Genomic DNA, 21,312 nt, shown 5'->3' on the forward strand with positions numbered 1-21,312 from the left:
ATAGGTCAAATGGGCATGTGCACAATGGTAGGACCAATGTGAAGAACAAATGCATATACTGTAGCATTAAAAGGATGTTTCTTTTTTTTCCTATTTGTAAACTATGTCTCATGAAAATTAAACACTATGTCGCTAATGCTGTTTTGCCAGTGTGCACTCTGAAACACTGTGCTTTGATTACTACCTGTCATATCCTGTATCAGAAAAACCTTCAAGCAGCTAGCAAAAGGCCTTGAAGTTGCTGAAATATAAAATCTTGTACGTCTTTCTACCCTTTTGAATAATACTTCCTTTAGAAATTTTTTCATTGTGCTGCACAGTTTGATAAAATTGAAATTCTTTAGCTACGAAGGGAAAAGCACTCCTAACTAAAGCATAGACTGACTAGAACTGTGGGGGAAGAATATTGGAGGAGTGGTTCAGTGGTTAAAAGTTTGACAAGTAAGGCAGGGATTTCAGAAAGAAAAACTTTAGGCTGGTCAAGCACGATTTTAAACAAACACTAAGAAGGAAAATTTGCCAATTTATGAATTCAGCTAACAAATAATTCTATCGTGTCCTCTCTGGTATTGTTGTATCTTGTTTCCACCATGAAGAATGGCTGGAGACAAGATGAACGCCCCCAAGTGACGCCCACAATTTTATTGGCTGGCCTGGAAAATGGGTGGGCATCATCTCCCCTCCAGCCTCATGTCACTCAGCTCTCTGGTGCTGTGCCTTGTGCCCTGTACCGGCTTGTGCACTGTGGACTTGCCAGTGTTGCCTCGCAGACAGCCGAGGGTAAGGTTTTCATGTCGGCTGGCTTACCTGTAGCCACGACATCTCTGCTGCTGTTCAACCGGGTAAGCAGTCCTGCTAGGAAGTTGGCCCCAAGAAACAGCGGCTTGCGGCTGACATTCGTCCCCGTGCCGGAACCCCCTGATTGTACCGTTGTATAGAGAGCAGGTGCACAGCAGTACTGGACCGCTCAGCTGGGAGACTGCAGTGGACGCCGAGGAAGGGGGGGGGGGGGAATGACGTCGCTGAACACAGTACCGAAACGCTCAACTGGGGGAATGAAGCAGAAGGAAGGGGAGGGGTGGGGGTGGTGCAGAAGCCAGTACAAGGCACAGGGCACAGCGCTGGAGGGCTGAGTGACACAAGGCTAGAGGGGAGATAATGCCCACCCATTCTCCAGGCCAGCCAATACAATTGTGGGCGTCGCTTGGGGGCGTTCATCTTGTCTCCACCAACTCTTCATGGTGGAGACAAGATACAACAATACCGTCCTCTCTTAACCCTTTCATAACCAAAATTCACTGATGTCCCAAGGTCCCGGTTACATTATGCAGTTTTGGTATTCCTACTTTCAAAGAATCATAACTTTTTTATATTTCTGTTGATGCAGCCGCATGATCGCTTCTTATTTCAATGTTTTCTTGGAGACAAAGTGACCAAACAATACTGGCATTACATTTTATCCTCTATGACAACGTTTAGCGTGTGGGTTTACTAGTGCTATATTTTAATAAACTGGACCTTTAACGGATGCAACAATATACATTTTTACATTTTTCAAAGTTTATTAAGTTTCTTATGTGACGAACTAGGTGAAGTGGATTTTTGTACTTTGCGCTATGCACAAAACTCGTAGGGAAATAGGACGCATTATTTTAAATGGCAATGATGAGAGATAGAAAAATCGCAGCATGTTCTATTTTTCTGCAATTTTGTAGAAAAGTTGCCCATTATTTCGTAGAGGCGACTTACAATTCGCATTGCACTCACATTACATATGAGAGAGAGGGATTGATCTATAAGGTAATTTATTATCACAGATTATTTTCCAGATTTGTCACAGATTTTACTAGCGGTTCTCTGAGAGAGGGGCAAATGTGTAGCACAATAATACTGTTATGGTCAATTACTTGGCTGCAGTAGTAGGATCAGATGTTTAAGTACCTTTAATCCTCCTGCACCACTGCGTTATACTTTTATTTCATTGAATGAAATGGCTCTACAGACATAATGCTCTCAACAAACATTACAACTGTAGTTAGCACATGGAGTTCAAATACAATAATTCTATGGAAATTCTTACACTTTTTTGTTTGTGATTTGACGGCTGCAGTGATTTACCTAAGTAGTCAGATTATACTCTACAGTGAAAGGGATTATTTTCAAGTCCTCTTCGCATAATGTGGTCAAAATCCACTCTGTCTTAAATATATGCACTGTTATTTTTCCCAGAAAAAAGTATTTAGTCAATATACTAACATGGTATGTAAAGCTTAAAAACAGACGGATGGGCATCCAGTTCAGCCAATCAAATAATAATATATTCTATTGGGATTATAAAATAACCTGATATTCAAAACCTTCTTAAATTCTGCATTTCTGCCCAGGAGCTTCAAGTTAGGCATTAGAATCTATAGTCAACATCACATAAAGGGTGACTTAACAGGTTGTCCAGTTACCAGACAGCATTCCCGCTATTGTGTTTGCTGTGCTAAAATAAAAAAGCAGCGGTACTTACCCATGCACTGCCACTACAATTCTGCAGTCCCACCTTGGTCCCAGTGTTTGTTGTGGCAGATGCTGTCACTGGAAGTCACCTGACTGCTGCAAGCAACCAGTGGCTGCAGCACTACCATTCTGAAATCCTGGCATCAAGGTCCTTAGGATGCAAGTGCTGATCTTAAGAGAACAAGCAGTGACACTGCAGCCTCTGATTGGCTGCAGGAGTCAGGTGACTTCTAGTGACATCACCTGCCACAACAAACACCGGGACCACAGCAGGGCTGCATCTCTGGATCGCTATGGCAGAGAATGGTTCAGTACTGTTCCTTTTATAATTTTTAGCATAGCTGGCTCTATAGTGGGAATGTTGTCCAGTAACCAGAAAAACCCTTCCAAAAAAGTTGTATAAGGGTTTATTCAGCACAAAGACCCATTTTGGCCTATAGAGCTATACACACAAGCACTTTTTCACACAGACTGATGATCCATGTGAACAAAATTGCTACATGTCCTTTTTTTTGTCTACATCATGGACAAGAATAGGATATGCAATGTCCATTGCCTGTGCAGATCAGACAGCAGGTGGATAAGTGTCTGTGTGCTGTCCAATGTAGATTGTGGTCAAGATTCTCAGACGTAACTTGCATATGGCTGTCGGAATTTGGCTTAAGGGTAAGGAATAGGATACAATAAACAATCCAGTACTCACCCGATAAATATGCTGCCACTCCGGCGCAGCTGCTCTAGTTCTGGAAGCTTCTACAGTAGCCTTGCGCTGTCAGCTGCAGCCAATTACTGGCTTCATACATGGCAGGGTCACACTAAAACCAGTGACTGGCTACAGTGGTAACAAGAATGATGAATAGCGTGTGACCGCGGCAGAATTCCAGGACTGGAGTGGCTCTGCTGGAGCAGCAGGATATTTAGCAGGTGGATCCTGGATAGTTTATTATCCCATTCACTGCCCCCAGCAGTTTTTAAAAGTCCCAGAAACCCATTTTAAGACCCCCTTTTCTGTCTTCAAAAATGTAGTTGATGAAAGGAATCATGAAATTACACTTTTTTATCCAGACTTTGCTTTATACATACTTACTGTATCATTGGGGTTGTAAGTGACGAAATATTCAATTTGACCATTAGGACCGTCATCTATGTCTGTAGCACCATTTGTGGAAAAGCCAGTAAAGATTGTGGTACCAACCGGTGTTAGCTTTAAAAAAATTAAAAAAAAATTAGCTTATAAAACTAAACTGGAAATATACCCAAGACGTTCAGATAAAGCAAACGTTAACTTGACATTTAACTCATTATGGTAACCTACCTACAATGTATCACAATGCTGTGAATCAAGATATCATAGTGCGCCAGTCATATTTATGATTGCTACATCTGTTAAATTACTATAAGACTAATACACAAAACTCTTCCAGTTATGATCTCCCTTCTATTAGCTACATTTAAGAATTGTGTCCAGCAACACGCTCTACGCTTGATAACTGCAAGACACTCACTGTAAGCAATAGATGTCATCAATCACTAATGACAATCTGGATATCTCATTACAACACTATGTTTTCCCCACTAGACCCATCTAACCAAGTGTAGGGAATCTCACAAACCAACTTTTTGATCACTTACCTACTACACTAAACATCAGTAATTTTAACCCTTTCAGGACCAAGGCCTTCAGATGCCCCAGTGTCGGCAGCTGATTTATATCTTTTGGAATGAACAATTCTAAAAGTAATTTTTTTTCTGCATACTAAAGTTGTTTAATTTCTTTTTTTAGCAACAGCTCTCAAAACAAAATCAAAATTTTTAAAAATGTTTACATTTTCAAAACCAGGATTCAAAAAGTTGCATGATCAAAGCAGGCGGCGCGCGCAATAAAATGCACTTGGGCGCGTTTTTGCGCAAATAAAGTGTGCTGCCCGCTATCCCGTGCTGCGGCTGTGACAGCTGCTGCAGGGGATTCCTTGGATGTGAAGCCCTTGGATGCTGTCACATCCAGGGGTTTCACCTTTGGTCAATGGGGCCGGCGGAAGCAGCGGCAGCCCCATTGACATACAGAGAGCATTGCGATCCTCTGCTACAGCTGTGACAGCTGTGGCAGAGGATTTTTTCATCTCTGCGAGGAGTCCTCTTGTCACTGAACACTGTGGCAGCATTGTCACAGTCTCCGATAACAATGGCACTCCCCACGAAGATGAAGAAATCCTTTGCCACAGCTGTCACAGCTGTAGCAGAGGATCGCAATGCTCTGCTATTGAATCCAATGGGCTGCCAGCAAGACCTGCAGTGATTTTTGGGGAAGGGCTTTAAATATAAGCCTTTCTCTGAAAATCATCCCCAAAATATGTAAAAAATAAAAAAATATATATACTCACCTCTCTGCAGGCTTGTCCAGCTGGGTCTTCTCCTGAACTACTATGAAGAGCCATCAGCAGACGGGGATTTAAAATCCCCGCCTGCTGAAAGGGCTGCCTCTCATTGGCTGAGCACTGTGACCAATCAGAGGCAGCTCTCAGCTGTCATTCAATTGGTGACAGCATCCAGGGGTTTCACATCCAAAAACGACAGATGCCGCAGTAACTGCGTTTTAAAATCCACTGCCCTATATTTACCGCCTCGCATTTTTGTGCGCAGGTAAATATCGGGCATGTGACTGCTGCATTGAAAAGCATTGGTTCTACATAGATGCGGATCGCAAACGCAGGTAACCTATACACATAAAAACGCCCATCTGACTGAGCCCTTAATGAATGGAGCAACAACCACTATGGTCGGCCAGCACTCCTTTTATACTGATTTTCACTATAGAGGGAGAAGTAACCCCCGCAGTGACAGGGAGAGGGGGACTCTGGACCTCCATTCTTTAGCGGAGGAACCCCCACTGATGAGCAAGTTATCTTCTATCCTATGGATAGGGGATACATTGTAATCTTGGTACAACTTTTATGTAGATATGATATATACTGTACTTTCATTATGTAAGGTGAAATAAATTGACAGACTATGTAGCTAAAATCTAAGAACACTACCTTTGTAATACAAAATTATCCGTAGTGGTAATACCTTATTGTATATTAGGTGCTAAATAACATTTCAGTTGCACATGCCAGAATTAACTAGATTACAACACATATTAAACCTTGACATTTAGAATCAACTCTGGGCAGTGGGGAGAGGCAGAAACCAGCAAAAGCTATTTGGTGGAACAGTAGGAAGTCATAGGAAAAACTATTATGTTTTGAAGACAGGCTATGAAATCTGCGCTCTCAATGCATCAAGCATGAAAAGTAGAAAAAGAAAAATACTCATCCCAATATCCTCCAGGAAAGTGGATGTTGGTTTAAGAGACATTATTGGCTTTTCAGTGCAAAGAAGCAATAGCATTTGCTAAATTTCCTTAAGCTAAAATATGTAGGCATTATAAAACAAAATAAAGGAAGCATTTTGAAGACATTAGTATAAGTACAAAGTACTGTGAAACGGAGAATGGGTTTTGTTCTCCAGCATAAGCCTTTTATTATGTGGTTTATTCTGTGTTTGTTCCTTCATTATTGTAATGTACTTATTTGTTAGGAGTAAAGTAATTGCCATTATAGTTTATTTCATGAATTTAAAAGTAAAACTTAACTAGAATATTTATCATAAAAGCAGCTATATAGAAAATAATTTACAGCAATGCTTAATGGAGATGTTCACTTAGACATTAATGCAGAAATACATTACCACAATGCATAATGAGATTTATATGTATACTTGTTAACATTGTTTTCTTCCATTATGGCTGTAAACAACATGTATAATTACTAATGGGCTGCTTCTGTTACATAATACTATGTCGTTTTTTCATCACCCTATATAGATCCAGTGCTAGGTCTGGTGTTCGAATCACTCCCAAGCGAGTGTCTATAAGGAGCAGCATGTTGCTCTTCGGCCCTTTGCATGTGGCTTCTCAATTGTTGATAGCTGTACATACAGTTGCAAAAAAATAGGTAGACCCCTTTGGAATAACTGATTTCTAGACTGATTACTAATAAAATGCGATCTGATTGTTATCTAAGTCACAGTTATAAACAAAGACCTAACTAAACTAATACAATAACAAACAACATTAGTTGTGCCATTAATAACTTTTATTCAGTAAATATCCAAAGTGTATGGAGAAAAAGTTAGTGAATAGAGATGAGCGAACGTACTCGTCCGAGCTTGATATTCGTGCGAATATTAGGGTGTTCGGGATGCTCATTACTCGTAACGAGTACCACGCGGTGTTCCGGTTACTTTCAGTTTCCTCTCTGAGACGTTAGCGCGCTTTTCTGGCCAATTGAAAGACAGGGAAGGCATTACAACTTCCCCCTGTGACGTTCAAGCCCTATACCACCCCCCTGCTGTGAGTGGCTGGGGCGATCAGATGTCACCCGAGTATAAAAGTCGGCCCCTCCCGCGGCTCGCCTCAGATGGCGTGTGAGTTAGCTAAGGGAAAGTGCTGTTCTATTGGAGTTGCTGTAGGGAGAGTGTTTGTAGTGAGTGTAGGCTTCAAGAACCCCAACGGTCCTTCTTAGGGCCACATCTACGTGTGTGCAGGCTGCTGTTAGCAGTGGAGAAATTTTATTTTTTTCTCAAAATCGGCAGTGCAGAGCATTGCACCCAGTATTAGGGACAGAAGTGGTGCTTAGGCAGGGAGAGTGTTAGGAGTGAGTGTAGGCTTCAAGAACCTCAACGGTCCTTTCTAGGGCCACATTTAACTGTGTGGAGTACTGTGCAGGCTGCTGTTAGCTGTGTTGCTTTTTTTTTTTTTTTCTCAAAATCGGCGGTGCAGAGCATTGCACCCGGTATTAGGGACAGAAGTGGTGCTTAGGCAGGGAGAGTGTTAGGAGTGAGTGTAGGCTTCAAGAACCTCAACGGTCCTTTCTAGGGTCACATTTAACTGTGTGGAGTACTGTGCAGGCTGCTGTTAGCTGTGTTGCTTTTTTTTTTTTTTCTCAAAATCGGCGGTGCAGAGCATTGCACCCTGCATTGATACTACAGGCACAGAATTGTGTAGGCAGGGCCACAACACAGTTATTAGTCATTGAATAGACGCAGTGGGCCTTTTCTTTTTTAACAAAAGGGAAAAAAGTATATTTGCCCTGCCTCTGTCAGTCCTAAGGGCTCTGGGTACGTGTGTGCTGCGTGGAGAACGTAAAAAAATCAGACGCAACCAGCTACGGTTGAGTGCAGCCTTGCGCCAATTTCTTTCCTGCCTGGGAAATACCTGCTCTGCCACAGTTAATAACTCTGCAACAGTAAAGTTCTGTGACACTTTTGCAGGGCTGCAACACAGTGTCAGTTATTAAACTTATTATTCAGTGAATAGACGCAGTGGGCCTATCCTTTTAAACAAAAGGGAAAAAAGTATATTTGCCCTGCCTCTGTCAGTCCTAAGGGCTCTGGGTACGTGTGTGCTGCGTGGAGAACGTAAAAAAATCAGACGCAACCAGCTACGGTTGAGTGCAGCCTTGCGCCAATTTCTTTCCTGCCTGGGAAATACCTGCTCTGCCACAGTTAATAACTCTGCAACAGTAAAGTTCTGTGACACTTTTGCAGGGCCGCAACACAGTGTCAGTTATTAAACTTATTATTCAGTGAATAGACGCAGTGGGCCTATCCTTTTAAACAAAAGGGAAAAAAGTATATTTGCCCTGCCTCTGTCAGTCCTAAGGGCTCTGGGTACGTGTGTGCTGCGTGGAGAACGTAAAAAAATCAGACGCAACCAGCTACGGTTGAGTGCAGCCTTGCGCCAATTTCTTTCCTGCCTGGGAAATCAAATCACTGGTAATAGAGCATGCTGAGGGGTAGGGGTAGGCCTAGAGGACGTGGACGCGGCCGAGGACACGGAGGGCCAAGTGAGGGTGTGGGCACAGGCCGAGCTCCTGATCCAGGTGTGTCGCAGCCGACTGCTGCGCGATTAGGAGAGAGACACGTTTCTGGCGTCCCCACATTCATCGCCCAATTAATGGGTCCACGCGGGAGACCTTTATTAGAAAATGAGCAGTGTGAGCAGGTCCTGTCCTGGATGGCAGAAAGTGCTTCGAGCAACCTATCGTCCAGCAACAGTTCTGCGCCGTCCACTGCTGCTAATCCGAATCCTCTGCCTGCTGCTCCTCCTTCCTCCCAGCCTCCTCACTCCACTACAATGACACATGCTCAGGAGCGGGAAGACTCCCAGGAACTGTTCTCGGGCCCCTGCTCAGATTGGGCAGCAGTGGTTCCTCTCCCACCAGATGAGTTTATCGTCACTGATGCACAACCATTGGAAAGTTCCCGGGGTCCGGGGGATGAGGCTGGGGACTTCCGGCAACTGCCTCAAGACCTTTCAGTGGGTGAGGAGGACGATGACGATGAGACACAGTTGTCTTGCAGTGAGGTAGTAGTAAGGGCAGTAAGTCCGAGGGAGGAGCGCACAGAGGATTCGGAGGAAGAGCAGCAGGACGATGAGGTGACTGACCCCACCTGGTGTGCAACGCCTACACAGGACAGGTCTTCAGAGGGGGAGGCACGGGCAGCAGCAGGGCAGGTTGCAAGAGGCAGTGCGGTGGCCAGGGGTAGAGGCAGGGCCAGACCGAATAATCCACCAAGTGTTTCCCAAAGCGCACCCTCGCGCCATGCCACCCTGCAGAGGCCGAGGTGCTCTAAGGTCTGGCAGTTTTTCACCGAGACGCCTGACGACCGACGAACAGTGGTGTGCAACCTTTGTCGCGCCAAGATCAGCCGGGGAGCCACCACCAACAGCCTGACCACCACCAGCATGCGCAGACATATGATGGCCAAGCACCCCACAAGGTGGGACGAAGGCCGTTCACCGCCTCCGGTTTGCACCGCTGCCTCTCCCCCTGTGCCCCAACCTGCCACTGAGATCCAACCCCCCTCTCAGGACACAGGCACGACCGTCTCATGGCCTGCACCCACACCCTCACCTCCGCTGTCCTCGGCCCCATCCAGCAATGTCTCGCACCGCACAGTCCAGCTGTCGCTAGCGCAAGTGTTGGAGCGCAAGCGCAAGTACGCCGCCACGCACCCGCACGCTCAATCGTTAACCGTCCACATAGCCAAATTTATCAGCCTTGAGATGCTGCCGTATAGGGTTGTGGAAACGGAGGCTTTCAAAGCTATGATGGCGGCGGCGGCCCCGCGCTACTCAGTTCCCAGTCGCCACTACTTTTCCCGATGTGCCGTCCCAGCCCTGCACGACCACGTCTCCCGCAACATTGTACGCGCCCTCACCAATGCGGTTAGTGGCAAGGTCCACTTAACTACGGACACGTGGACAAGCACAGGCGGGCAGGGCCACTACATCTCCCTGACAGCACATTGGGTGAATTTAGTGGAGGCTGGGACAGAGTCAGAGCCTGGGACCGCTCACGTCCTACCCACCCCCAGAATTGCGGGCCCCAGCTCGGTGGTGGTATGTTCGGCGGTGTATGCTTCTTCCACTAAAGCACCCTCCTCCTCCTCCTCCTCAACCTCTGTCTTGCAATCTAGATGTGTCAGCAGCAGCAGGACGTCGCCAGCAGTCGGTGTCGCGCGGCGTGGCAGCACAGCGGTGGGCAAGCGTCAGCAGGCCGTGCTGAAACTACTCAGCTTAGGAGATAGGAGGCACACGGCCCACGAACTGCTGCAGGGTCTGACAGAGCAGACCGACCGTTGGCTTGCGCCGCTGAGCCTCCAACCGGGCATGGTCGTGTGTGACAACGGCCGTAAACTGGTGGCGGCTCGGCAGCTCGGCAGCCTCACGCACGTGCCATGCCTGGCCCACGTCTTTAATTTGGTGGTTCAGCGCTTTCTGAAAAGCTACCCACACTTGTCAGACCTGCTCGTAAAGGTGCGCCAGCTCTGCGCACATTTCCGCAAGTCCCACACGGACGCTGCCACCCTGCGCACCCTGCAACATCGGTTTAATCTGCCAGTGCACCGACTGCTGTGCGACGTGCCCACACGGTGGAACTCTACGCTCCACATGTTGGCTAGGCTCTATGAGCAGCGTAGAGCTACAGTGGAATACCAACTCCAACATGGGCGGCGCAGTGGGAGTCAGCCTCCTCAATTCTTTTCAGAAGAGTGGGCCTGGTTGGCAGACATCTGCCAGGTCCTTCGAAACTTTGAGCAGTCTACCCAGGTGGTGAGCGGCGATGCTGCAATCATTAGCGTCACCATTCCTCTGCTATGCATCTTGAGAAGTTCCCTGCAAACCATAAAGGTAGCCGCTTTGCGCTCGGAAACAGAGCCGGGGGAAGACAGTATGTCGCTGGATAGTCAGAGCACCCTCCTGTCTATATCTCAGCGCGTTCAGGAGGAGGAGGAGGAGCATGAGGAGGATGAGGAGGAGGGGGAAGAGACAGCTTGGCCCGCTGCTGACGGTACCCATGCTGCTTGCCTGTCATCATTTCAGCGTGTATGGCCTGAGGAGGAGGAGGAGGAGGATCCTGAAAGTGATCTTCCTAGTGCGGACAGCCATGTGTTGCGTACAGGTACCCTGGCACACATGGCTGACTTCATGTTAGGATGCCTTTCTCGTGACCCTCGCATTACACGCATTCTGGCCACTACGGATTACTGGGTGTACACACTGCTCGACCCACGCTATAAGGAGAACCTTCCCACTCTCATTCCCGAAGAGGAAAGGGGTTCGAGAGTGTTGCTATACCACAGGACCCTGGCGGACAAGCTGATGGTAAAATTCCCATCCGACAGCGCTAGTGGCAGAAGGCGCAGTTCCGAGGGCCAGGTAGCAGGGGAGGTGCGTAGATCGAGCAGCATGTACAGCCCAGGCAGTGCAACAGTCTTTAAGGGCCTGGACAGCTTTATGGCTCCCCAGCAAGACTGTGTCACCGCTCCCCAGTCAAGGCTGAGTCGGCGGGAGCACTGTAAAAGGATGGTGAGGGAGTACGTAGCCGATCGCACGACCGTCCTCCGTGACGCCTCTGCCCCCTACAACTACTGGGTGTCAAAGCTGGACACGTGGCCTGAACTAGCGCTGTATGCCCTGGAGGTGCTTGCTTGTCCTGCGGCTAGCGTCTTGTCGGAAAGGGTGTTTAGTGCGGCTGGGGGAATCATCACAGATAAGCGTACCCGCCTGTCAGCCGACAGTGCCGACAGGCTAACACTCATCAAGATGAACAAAGCCTGGATTTCCCCAGACTTCTCTTCTCCACCAGCGGACAGCAGCGATACGTAAGCAATACGTAGGCTGCACCCGCGGATGGAAGCTACGTTCTCTCTCACCATCCAAAACAGGGACATTTCTGCTTCATCAATCTGTGTCTAATATTCCTCCTCCTCCTCCTGCTCCTCCTCCTGAAACCTCACGTAATCACGCTGAACGGGCAATTTTTCTTAGGGCCACAAGGCTCACTCATATAATTTTTCTAAACAATTTTTATATGTTTCAATGCTCTTAAAAGCGTTGAAACTTTAACTTGAACCAATTTTTCGTTAAACTGGGCTGCCTCCAGGCCTAGTTACCACTTAAGCCACATTAACCAAAGCAATTAATGGGTTTCACCTGCCCTCTTGGTTGGCCATGGCCAATTTTTTGGATGTACATTAGTACTGTTGATACAGCAATTTTTGTGGGCCCTCGCCTACAGTGTAATCAAATGAATTTTTAGCCCACCTGCATTACAGCTGACGTTACATCCGCTGTGTTGGGCAATGCAATGGGATATTTTTGTGTATCGCCGGTGGGTTCCAGGGAGCCACCCATGCTGTAGGTGCACACGGAGTTTAACCTACATGTGTCCACTTGTAAAGAACCCCAGTCTGACTGGGGCATGCAGTGTGGGCCGAAGCCCACCTGCATTAAGCACGACATTACTACCTCAGCTGTCTTGGGCAATGCAATGGGATATTTCTATGTACCGCCGGTGGCTTCCTGGCACCCACCCATGCTGTGGGTCCACAGGGAATTATAAATGCATCTGTTTCCACTTGTAAAGAACCCCAGTCTGACTGGGGCATGCAGTGTGGGCCGAAGCCCACCTGCATTAAGCACGACATTACTACCTCAGCTGTGTTGGGCAATGCAATGGGATATTTCTATGTACCGCCGGTGGCTTCCTGGCACCCACCCATGCTGTGGGTCCACAGGGAATTATAAATGCATCTGTTTCCACTTGTAAAGAACCCCAGTCTGACTGGGGCATGCAGTGTGGGCCGAAGCTCACCTGCATTAAGCACGACATTACTACCTCAGCTGTGTTGGGCAATGCAATGGGATATTTCTATGTACCGCCGGTGGCTTCCTGGCACCCACCTATGCTGTGGATCCACAGGGAATTATAAATGCATCTGTTTCCACTTGTAAAGAACCCCAGTCTGACTGGGGCATGCAGTGTGGGCCGAAGCCCACCTGCATTAAGCACGACATTACTACCTCAGCTGTGATGGGCACTGCAATGGGATATTTTTATGTACCGCCGGTGGGTTCCAGGGAGCCACCCATGCTGTCGGTCCACAGGGACTTCACAATAGGGAGTTGTACCTGCCTGTGTCTATGAATTAAAAAGCCCGGTCTGACTGGGGCATGCAGACACCTTGACAGAATGAATAGTGTGTGGCACATAGGTTCCCCATTGCTATGCCCACGTGTGCAGCTCCTGATGGCGGTGGCACAGGATTCTATTTCTCATTGCTTCTGTACAGCATTGTGGGCTATCGCCCCGCCCCTTTTAAAGAGGGTCGCTGCCTAGCCGTGCCAACCCTCTGCAGTGTGTGCCTGCGGTTCCTCCTCATGGCAGACGCACTTATAAATAGACATGAGTGTGGCGTGGCATGAGGGCAGCTGAAGGCTGCGCAGGGACAATTTGGTGTGCGCTGTGGACACTGGGTCGTGCGGAGGGGGTTGGGCAGCATGTAACCCAGGAGAAGTGGCAGCGGAGTGTCATGCAGGCAGTGATTGTGCTTTGTTGGAGGTAGTGTGGTGCTTAGCTAAGGTATGCATTGCTAATGAGGGCTTTTCAGAAGTAAAAGTTGTTGGGAGGGGGCACTCTTGCCGGTATTGTGGCTTAATAGTGGGACCTGTGAACTTGAGATGCAGCCCAACATGTAGCCCCTCGCCTGCCCTATCCGTTGCTGTGTCGTTCCCATCACTTTCTTGAATTGCCCCGATTTTCACACATGAAAACCTTAGCGAGCATCGGCGAAATACAAAAATGCTCGGGTCACCCATTGACTTCAATGGGGTTCGTTACTCGAAACGAACCCTCGAGCATCGCGATAATTTCGTCCCGAGTAACGAGCACCCGAGCATTTTGGTGCTCGCTCATCTCTATTAGTGAACCTTTGAATTTAATGACCTGTATATCCCCCTTTAGCAGGAATCACCTCCATATAATGTTTCCTGTAATGTTAATAAGATTTGCACAACATTGAGGAGTAATATGGATTTCCTTCCTTCCTTCCTGCAAATGTGTTTCAGTTAATCACTATTTATGGGATGCCTTGCATGCACGGCTCTCTTTAGGTTTTGTCACAGCATCTAATAGGGTTAAGGTTAGGGATGACCGAGTATACTCGCTAAGGCACTACTCGCTCGAGTAATGTGCTTTAGCCGAGTATCTCCCTGCTCGTCCCTGAAGATTCGGGAGCCGCCGCAGCTGACAGGTGAGTCGCAGCAGGGAGCAGGGGAGAGCGGGTGGGAGAGAGGGAGAGACAGTTCTCCCCTCCGTTCCTCCCGGCTCTCCCCCGCAGCTCCCCGCCCCGCCCGCCCCCCGAATCTTCAGGGACAAGCAGGGAGATACTCGGCTAAAGCACATTACTCGAGCGAGTAGTGCTTTAGCGAGTATACTCGCTCATCCCTAGTTAAGGTCAATTATCTAATTTGTCCATTTCAAAATGCAAATCATCATATTTTTCAAATATTGTTTAACCCCTGGGACTGTCAATATGGCTTTTTATGGCAATCATTAAAGGGTTTTAAACCTGCACATACATCTTTTTACGGTGGGGGCTTCGCTGCCTACTCACATCCAGGTTCATTCTATGACTGCCAGGAATGGAGTTTAACCCCTTACATGCCATAAAGAATAGAAACTACAGCATTTAAGAAAGTAACAGAGGGAGGGGCTCCTTCGGGCACTCATTTGCACCTCGCAATGCAATTGCAAGGTACTAATAGGTTTTCATGGCAGCAGAAGGCCTTTGGCAGAGTCTAATAGGCTGCTCTTATAAGCATAGTAGAATGCACTACATAAGTAATGCAGTGTACTATCCCAGCAATCAAACAAGTTTCCTTGATGGACTAAAAAATATCATTAAAGTTTAATTTAAAGAAAAAAAAATCTAGTTTAAAAAAAAAATACTAATTTTTCCTACAAAAAATCCCATTTTTAAATAGAAAATATTTCAGAAACCATTTAAACACATGATAGGTATTAGCATGTTTGGAACAACCCAAACAATGAAAATAGTCTGTTATTTATCTCACTTGGTGAATATCATAAAAATAATTTTAAAAAGTAAAACCAGAATTGCTCTTTTTCTTTTGTTCACCTCCAAAAAAACACAATAAAAAGCTATTCAAAAGTCACATGTACCTCAAACTATACCAATAAAACTGCAGCTCTTCCCACAAAATACAAGGCCACACATATCGCTTTTGCTGGAAAAAATAGAAATGTAAATACGATGATCCAGATTCAATTATTTTTCTTTAAAAATGTGTTCTTTGTGCTAAAGTAGTAAAAAAAAAATAATTAAAAAGACTATATAAACTTGGTAATGCAGTATTCGTGCTGATCCAGATAAGAAAATGATTGTTATTTTTACCAAATAGAGAATGCCGTTAAAACAAAACTCAAAAAACAATGGTGAAATTTCTGGGGTATATTTTCACCCTCTAGCCCCTCAAACAAAAAAAAATGAGAAAAATTCTACAACACAATATATGTATTCTGGAGTTTTGCCACTAAAAAAAATAAAGCATTATGGTTCTTGCAATGCGACTATAAAAATCACTTGGTTCTTGCTAACTGGAGCACAAGACGGATGCAAGTCAGGAAAGCTCCCCTACAATCATGGCATAATCCTCGAATTATCAAAGCAAGGGGACCCTAAAACATCTCCAAAATACCACAAGAGGAACAAGAAGAGGGGCTGCATGATCTGCTAGGCAGCCCCGGAAGGCCTAGCAGAGAGGACTGAAGCAGGGGGCTTGATTTGCGGGAGGACCAACGAGTGAGTGCCACTGAGAGGGACCAGGAGGCAGGAGAGAGGCCTGCAGACTACTCATGGCTGGAGCAAAACCCCTAGTAGGAGGAACAGGAAGAGGTAGAGGTGAGAAGACACCAGGAGGGAACTGCACAGACCCGCCAACAGGATCCACAAGCACTGATCATGGCCAGTGCGGCAGGCAGGGAGAGGCTCTGCAGCAAGCAGGGCAGCTCCTGGAAGTTAAGGCCCATTTAGACACAACGATTATTGCTAAAAATTTGCTCAAAAGCCATCTTTTGAGTGATAATTGTTGTGTCTAAACGCGCTGCCATTGTGCACTGTTCATGCACTATTCATTCATCTGTGATTTCTAGCAAGCTTGTCAGCACCGCAGGCTGATTTTCTCAGTGGGTGGCGCTGATAGCATTTTTTCAGCTGGTATCCCACTAGTACTTCTCAGCAGGATACAAGCTGAAAGCTCGAAAACAAAGCAGCTGTCAGCGCTCCTGCTGTTTGTTGGAGCTATAAGCTCAGTGGGACATCACTGATAACTGCGAGAACAAAGCCACTGTTTGCATATACAAAGCAGCTGCTGTTTTCGGAACTGTCAGCGGTGTCCCGCTCTGCCTACATTTAACTCTTTAAGTAGCTAATTAGCTTCTTAAGAGTTATGCAAGGATGATCACTCAAACTGTCAGTTGAGCAATTTTTGAGCAATCATCTTTCAGTGTAAATGCACCTTTACTTAGAGGGCCAGCAGTGGGACGCACAGAGGAGGGAGAGACCATAGACTGTAGGGATAGAAGACAGCAGGTGAGGGAGAGAAGCCAAGGCCCTCATTAACATAGCAAAACTGGAGTTCAGAGAAGTAGACCACACCCCACATAACAGCTACCTTCTCCCCCACCTCTTCCAGCCACACACAAAAAAAGCTGAGGGTCGCCCTTCCCCTCCCCCTAACTCAAAAACAAGGCAAAGAAAGAAAAAAAAGACTGCTTACCAGCTCTGGTGACACTGCAGAGCATTACTCCTGCCCTCACAGCACCTTGCTCCAAGCAGTAAATCTAGGATATATACCAGGTAGTGGCTCTATACCCAAAAATGGAGCTGTGCTGCCACCTAAAGCCATTAGCTCCATATATCCGCTAGTGCCATCTTCCTCAAAGTGGAGGTTAATATTTGTCTTTGTGCTGCACTAATCCTATCTGGGCCTGTTGAGGATCTGTCTAGGGAGTGGAATAGCACCATATTAAAGTCTCCGATCCAGATGATGCCCGCTTCTTGAATTTTGCTAAGTTTCTTAGCTATTATGGAAAAAACTTTATAAGGGTTGTTTACTGGTGCACAGAAGTTTACCAGAACAATTTTTTGGTCATATAATATACCATGAAGGATTATGAATCTACCCGAGGGGTTAATTTCAGATTTATTCATAGAAAATGGGAATGAGTTGTGTAGTAGTATCAAAACTCCTTGGTGTTTCTTGGGGGCAACTGAGGAGTATACTCAAGAGTACTGGGAATGAAGGAATTTAGGCATAGAGGATGAAGAAAATTGTCTCTTGCAAACAAATTATCTCAGGTTTAGATTTAAGGTATTGAGAGAATGTCTTTCGTCTCTTAAGGGGAGAATTAAATCCCTTGACATTGTTCATTAGGGTGGCTTCATATGAGCGTGTGCGTACATATGTATATAATCAAGCCTTCCCACCAAGTTTACAACAAGAGGAATACTTGTGGTGAAGAAATATGGGCTATTCCCTTCTACATCATTTTCTAATACTGAATAGACTCCACTCACCACAACAACTCAAAGAAAACCTGTTGGTACCCAATCACTTATGGTTGGAACTGAACCAGATTTACTGCTTCATACATGCCCTAATACGAACTACTCAGACCAGATGAAACCCCTCAGCTTTTGAGAGAAGAGATCTGTAGAACCCATTACTCCTAGGCACTATTTCCCTTCTATATTCCATAATGAATCAACCCCCAGAAAGTGTCAAATTGACATTTATGTTGCGATGGGTGGAGGATTTGCATAGGCTACTTTCCATGGAGTGATGGCAGCATTGCTGTAAATTCATATCGAAGGGCAGTCATCAAGTCACTATGGTGGAAACCTTTTTTCACTGCAGCAGAGGAATTGGCTTAGACTTAGAGCACTTTCACTCAAGCATTCCTATAAAACTTAACTTTTAATGATGCATCGGATAAAATAGCGAAGCCAAAAGGACAAAAACACACATAAAAGATAATTTCTATCTTTCAAGGGTCATAATACATGGAGGAATTAATGGTTTATATAATCAGCCACTTTCTCTATTTAATATGTAGTGGAGACTCGATAGAAAAGACCGGTCTACAAGAATAATAAGGATAGAATAGTGGAGGTTTATAATGAAAAACCCACCAGCTAATGTAGACCATAAAATAAATAGTGTCAGAGAAATAGACTGACTGATGGTAAATCAATTACTCAGCACTCAGTAGTCAGCATATCCTATAGATATGCTGACTACTGAGTGCTGAGTAATTGATCTAGTCAGTAATTGATCTAGTCTGAGTAATTGATCTAGTCTAGTCAGCATCATGAGTGATGCTGACTAGACTCTAAATGTAATTAGCCTCGAAATTTTCACTAGGTTTAATGTTCCCTGGCTCGACGCGTTTCTACCATATTACCGGCTCATCAGGAGCCCAAGTGAACCAAAGTACATAGTCCAAGCAATGGTGCTAGACAAAGTTTGAGTATCACAGGGCGAGATTATTACTGAGTAAACTTAAATGCTCTAAAATGAAGGCTAGAAGAATTTATTGTCCTGATACTTGCTTTGGTTACTGTTTGGGGAGCTGGAGAGAAATATCTCCATGGGAAAGATGCCCACCTCTAGATAGTGATAAAAATCCCGTTGATTTGGGAAAAACAATGCCTTAGGTCCTGATTGGTTAATTATGAAATTCCCTCTAGGATAGGATGCCTTCCAGAGTAATTGGAATAATAGAAATTGTCGTGAGGTACCAAAACAATAAAGCAGGAACAAAGATTATAGCCTCCAATCTTGATGGTCTACGTTCTATCTCTTTAAAATGTCTTCTAAGGTCTTCCAAAAGTTTCTTGCATCAAGGCATCATTCATACTAATGCAGCAAGCAGGAGTTGGTGGGAGTAGCTTGAGTGAGTGCGCTAACTATGGCTTGGTCAGGGTGGTGGCCACTCGATCTATAAGGATAGCTCGTGCTGCAGGTGGGATTGTAAAGAGGTTCTTGGCTAAAGCAATTAGTGTACATTCTTTGTGATGCCAGTGCTTTAGTGTAAATGAGTTCTTTGGTGAAAGAAAGAGATAAGTCCATTGATGTAACAGTAAAACCGAGGGCACACAATTACTCATACTTGATGACTGTGTACAATACACATACTTTTCTTATAGCAAACAGTAAAATCCCCAACAACTCCTTCTTGAAGGACATACATTGATTCCTTTACACTCTCCTTAAGAATGGGATGAGGCTGTCAGGCTAAGTAAGGTGGTTACTGGACAATGAGGTTATTGGTGAAGCCATGGGGGAACAGTGCAGGCTTCTCTGTGTGTAGACTGACCCCTAACTGAGCGGGTGCAAGTCAAACTCATAGTTGCGGTGTCTGGTCTAGTTCTGTCTGAAATGTGGATCTTCCCTAGCAGGGGGTGAAATAAATCCTTCTCCTGCTCCAGGCACTGTCATCTTCCGGCTCCAGGCTACTGTACTACTCCACAAGTGCTTCTTCCGGTCCTCTCTACTCTGTTCTCTCTGCTGACTCACTGCTCTTCCCCAACCAGCTCCAACTCCTGGGCTTTCTTGACTCCTCCCACTCCAATCATCCAGGGCTCTCACAATCTCTGCTTTACCAGAGACGGAGGCCAGTCTCATTCAGTAACCTAATTCTTATCAAGAGAGGAGGCTGACCAACCAGCAATTTAGCTGCAGACAGCCAATCACAAAGAGCACTGTTGCTAGTCAGGTGTCATTTAAACTAATAAGCAGGGAAAAACAGTCTTTTTCTCCTGAAGGGTGCCTCATATGTCCCCTGAAAGGCTCATAGCAAGGTCTCTGGGACCTATTAACCTAATGCCTACCCTGTAGGACCCTCTGGGTCGCCAAACTAACCAACCTGTCTTGCAAAGAACAGATTTGTCAGTAACCAAACTTTGTGTGCCTTTATTTAATGGGCAAATCAGCTGTGAAACGCACACTTCCAATCGCATCTGCTTAATTAAAACATCCTTTGCACTCTTGCATTAATCATTAGCACAGAGGTTCACTTCTTTTTTCTCCTTGCTCTGTGAATTTTTAAACAATGTACTCAATAAAAGACATGAACAATATAACGGTTTGTGACTTAGGAGACTACATTTATTAGTAATCTATGCAGAAATCCACATCATTCCGAAGGGTTCACATACTTTTTTTGTAATTGTACTGTGCAAATACCACTTATGATGTTTTTTTATACAATAGCTGTACTGAACAGCTGCATCTATCAAAATCCAAAAACAAGAATTGACTGTTCATGATAGGTGGCATAGGAAATAGTTTCATTAGCATATGAAAAAACATCACAGTTTGAAATAGCATGTGGTGTATCAATTGCTGTTATTTCTTGCCAATGAACTAACATGTGATGTAATACATCTACCAACAAATATATTATTTAGATAAATTGTGAATTCTACACTGAAGATATTACATATTTTGTATTATTCTTCAAAATGCAGGCTTACAATAATTTATATAAAATAAAAGGTCAAGCTTCAGAAAAATCTTAAATGTCAATCTGTTGCCTATTACAAATATAAAGTACAACAAAGCCGTTGTCTCTTATTGGAAGCGCAACTAAAAAAACGGAATCCTTCAACATGGAGCCTCTATGAAGGTTAAAGGGGTTGTCCCGCGAAACAAAGTGGGGGTATACACTTCTGTATGACCATATTAATGCACTTTGTAATGTACATTGTGCATTAATTATGAGCCATACAGAAGTTATTCACTTACCTGTTCTGTTGCTAGCGTCCTCGTCTCCATGGTGCCGTCTAATTTTCAGCGTCTAATCGCCCGATTAGACGCGCTTGCGCAGTCCAGTCTTCTTCCTTTCTGAATGGGGCCGCTCGTGCCGGAGAGCGGCTCCTCGTAGCTCCGCCCCGTCACGTGTGCCGATTCCAGCCAATCAGGAGGTTGGAATCGGCAATGGACCGCACGGTGCACCGCATGGTGCACCGTGGGTGAAGATCCCGGCGGCCATCTTACTTAGGTAAGTAAGAAGTCGCCGGAGCGCGGGGATTCGGGTAAGTACTGGCTGTTTTTTTTTTTTTATTCCTGCATCGGGTTTGTCTCGCGCCAAACGGGGGGGCTATTGAAAAAAAAAAACCCGTTTCGGCGCGGGACAACCCCTTTAATACTGTATTTGTAGCTCTGAACCCCGAAGTTGTAGGCACACAATGTGCCATGGTATGGTGCCTCTGTGCAGCGCTGTGTTATAGAACTACTATAGAAGTAACACTTTTATTTACCCATCGACACACCTGTCTGAGAGCTTGTTGTTTGCGGGAGGAGTTGTATTTTTCAATGGCACTATTTAA

The 21,312-nt window shown here is 45.5% G+C and overlaps 1 protein-coding gene across 1 annotated transcript in view; it reads right to left on the bottom strand.

Moving 5' to 3' along the window:
* Positions 1 to 21,312, bottom strand: part of PCDH15 (protocadherin related 15) — a 1,187,477-nt gene that overhangs the window by 941,234 nt on the left and 224,931 nt on the right. Inside the window, exon 6 of the mRNA XM_066601652.1 lies at positions 3,593 to 3,709. Within this exon, the coding sequence (XP_066457749.1) occupies positions 3,593 to 3,709 (117 nt within the window). The remainder of the gene's footprint in view (positions 1 to 3,592; positions 3,710 to 21,312) is intronic.

The sequence above is a fragment of the Eleutherodactylus coqui genome, chromosome 4 (assembly GCF_035609145.1).
Source record: "Eleutherodactylus coqui strain aEleCoq1 chromosome 4, aEleCoq1.hap1, whole genome shotgun sequence".
Taxonomy (NCBI): Eukaryota; Metazoa; Chordata; class Amphibia; order Anura; family Eleutherodactylidae; genus Eleutherodactylus; species Eleutherodactylus coqui.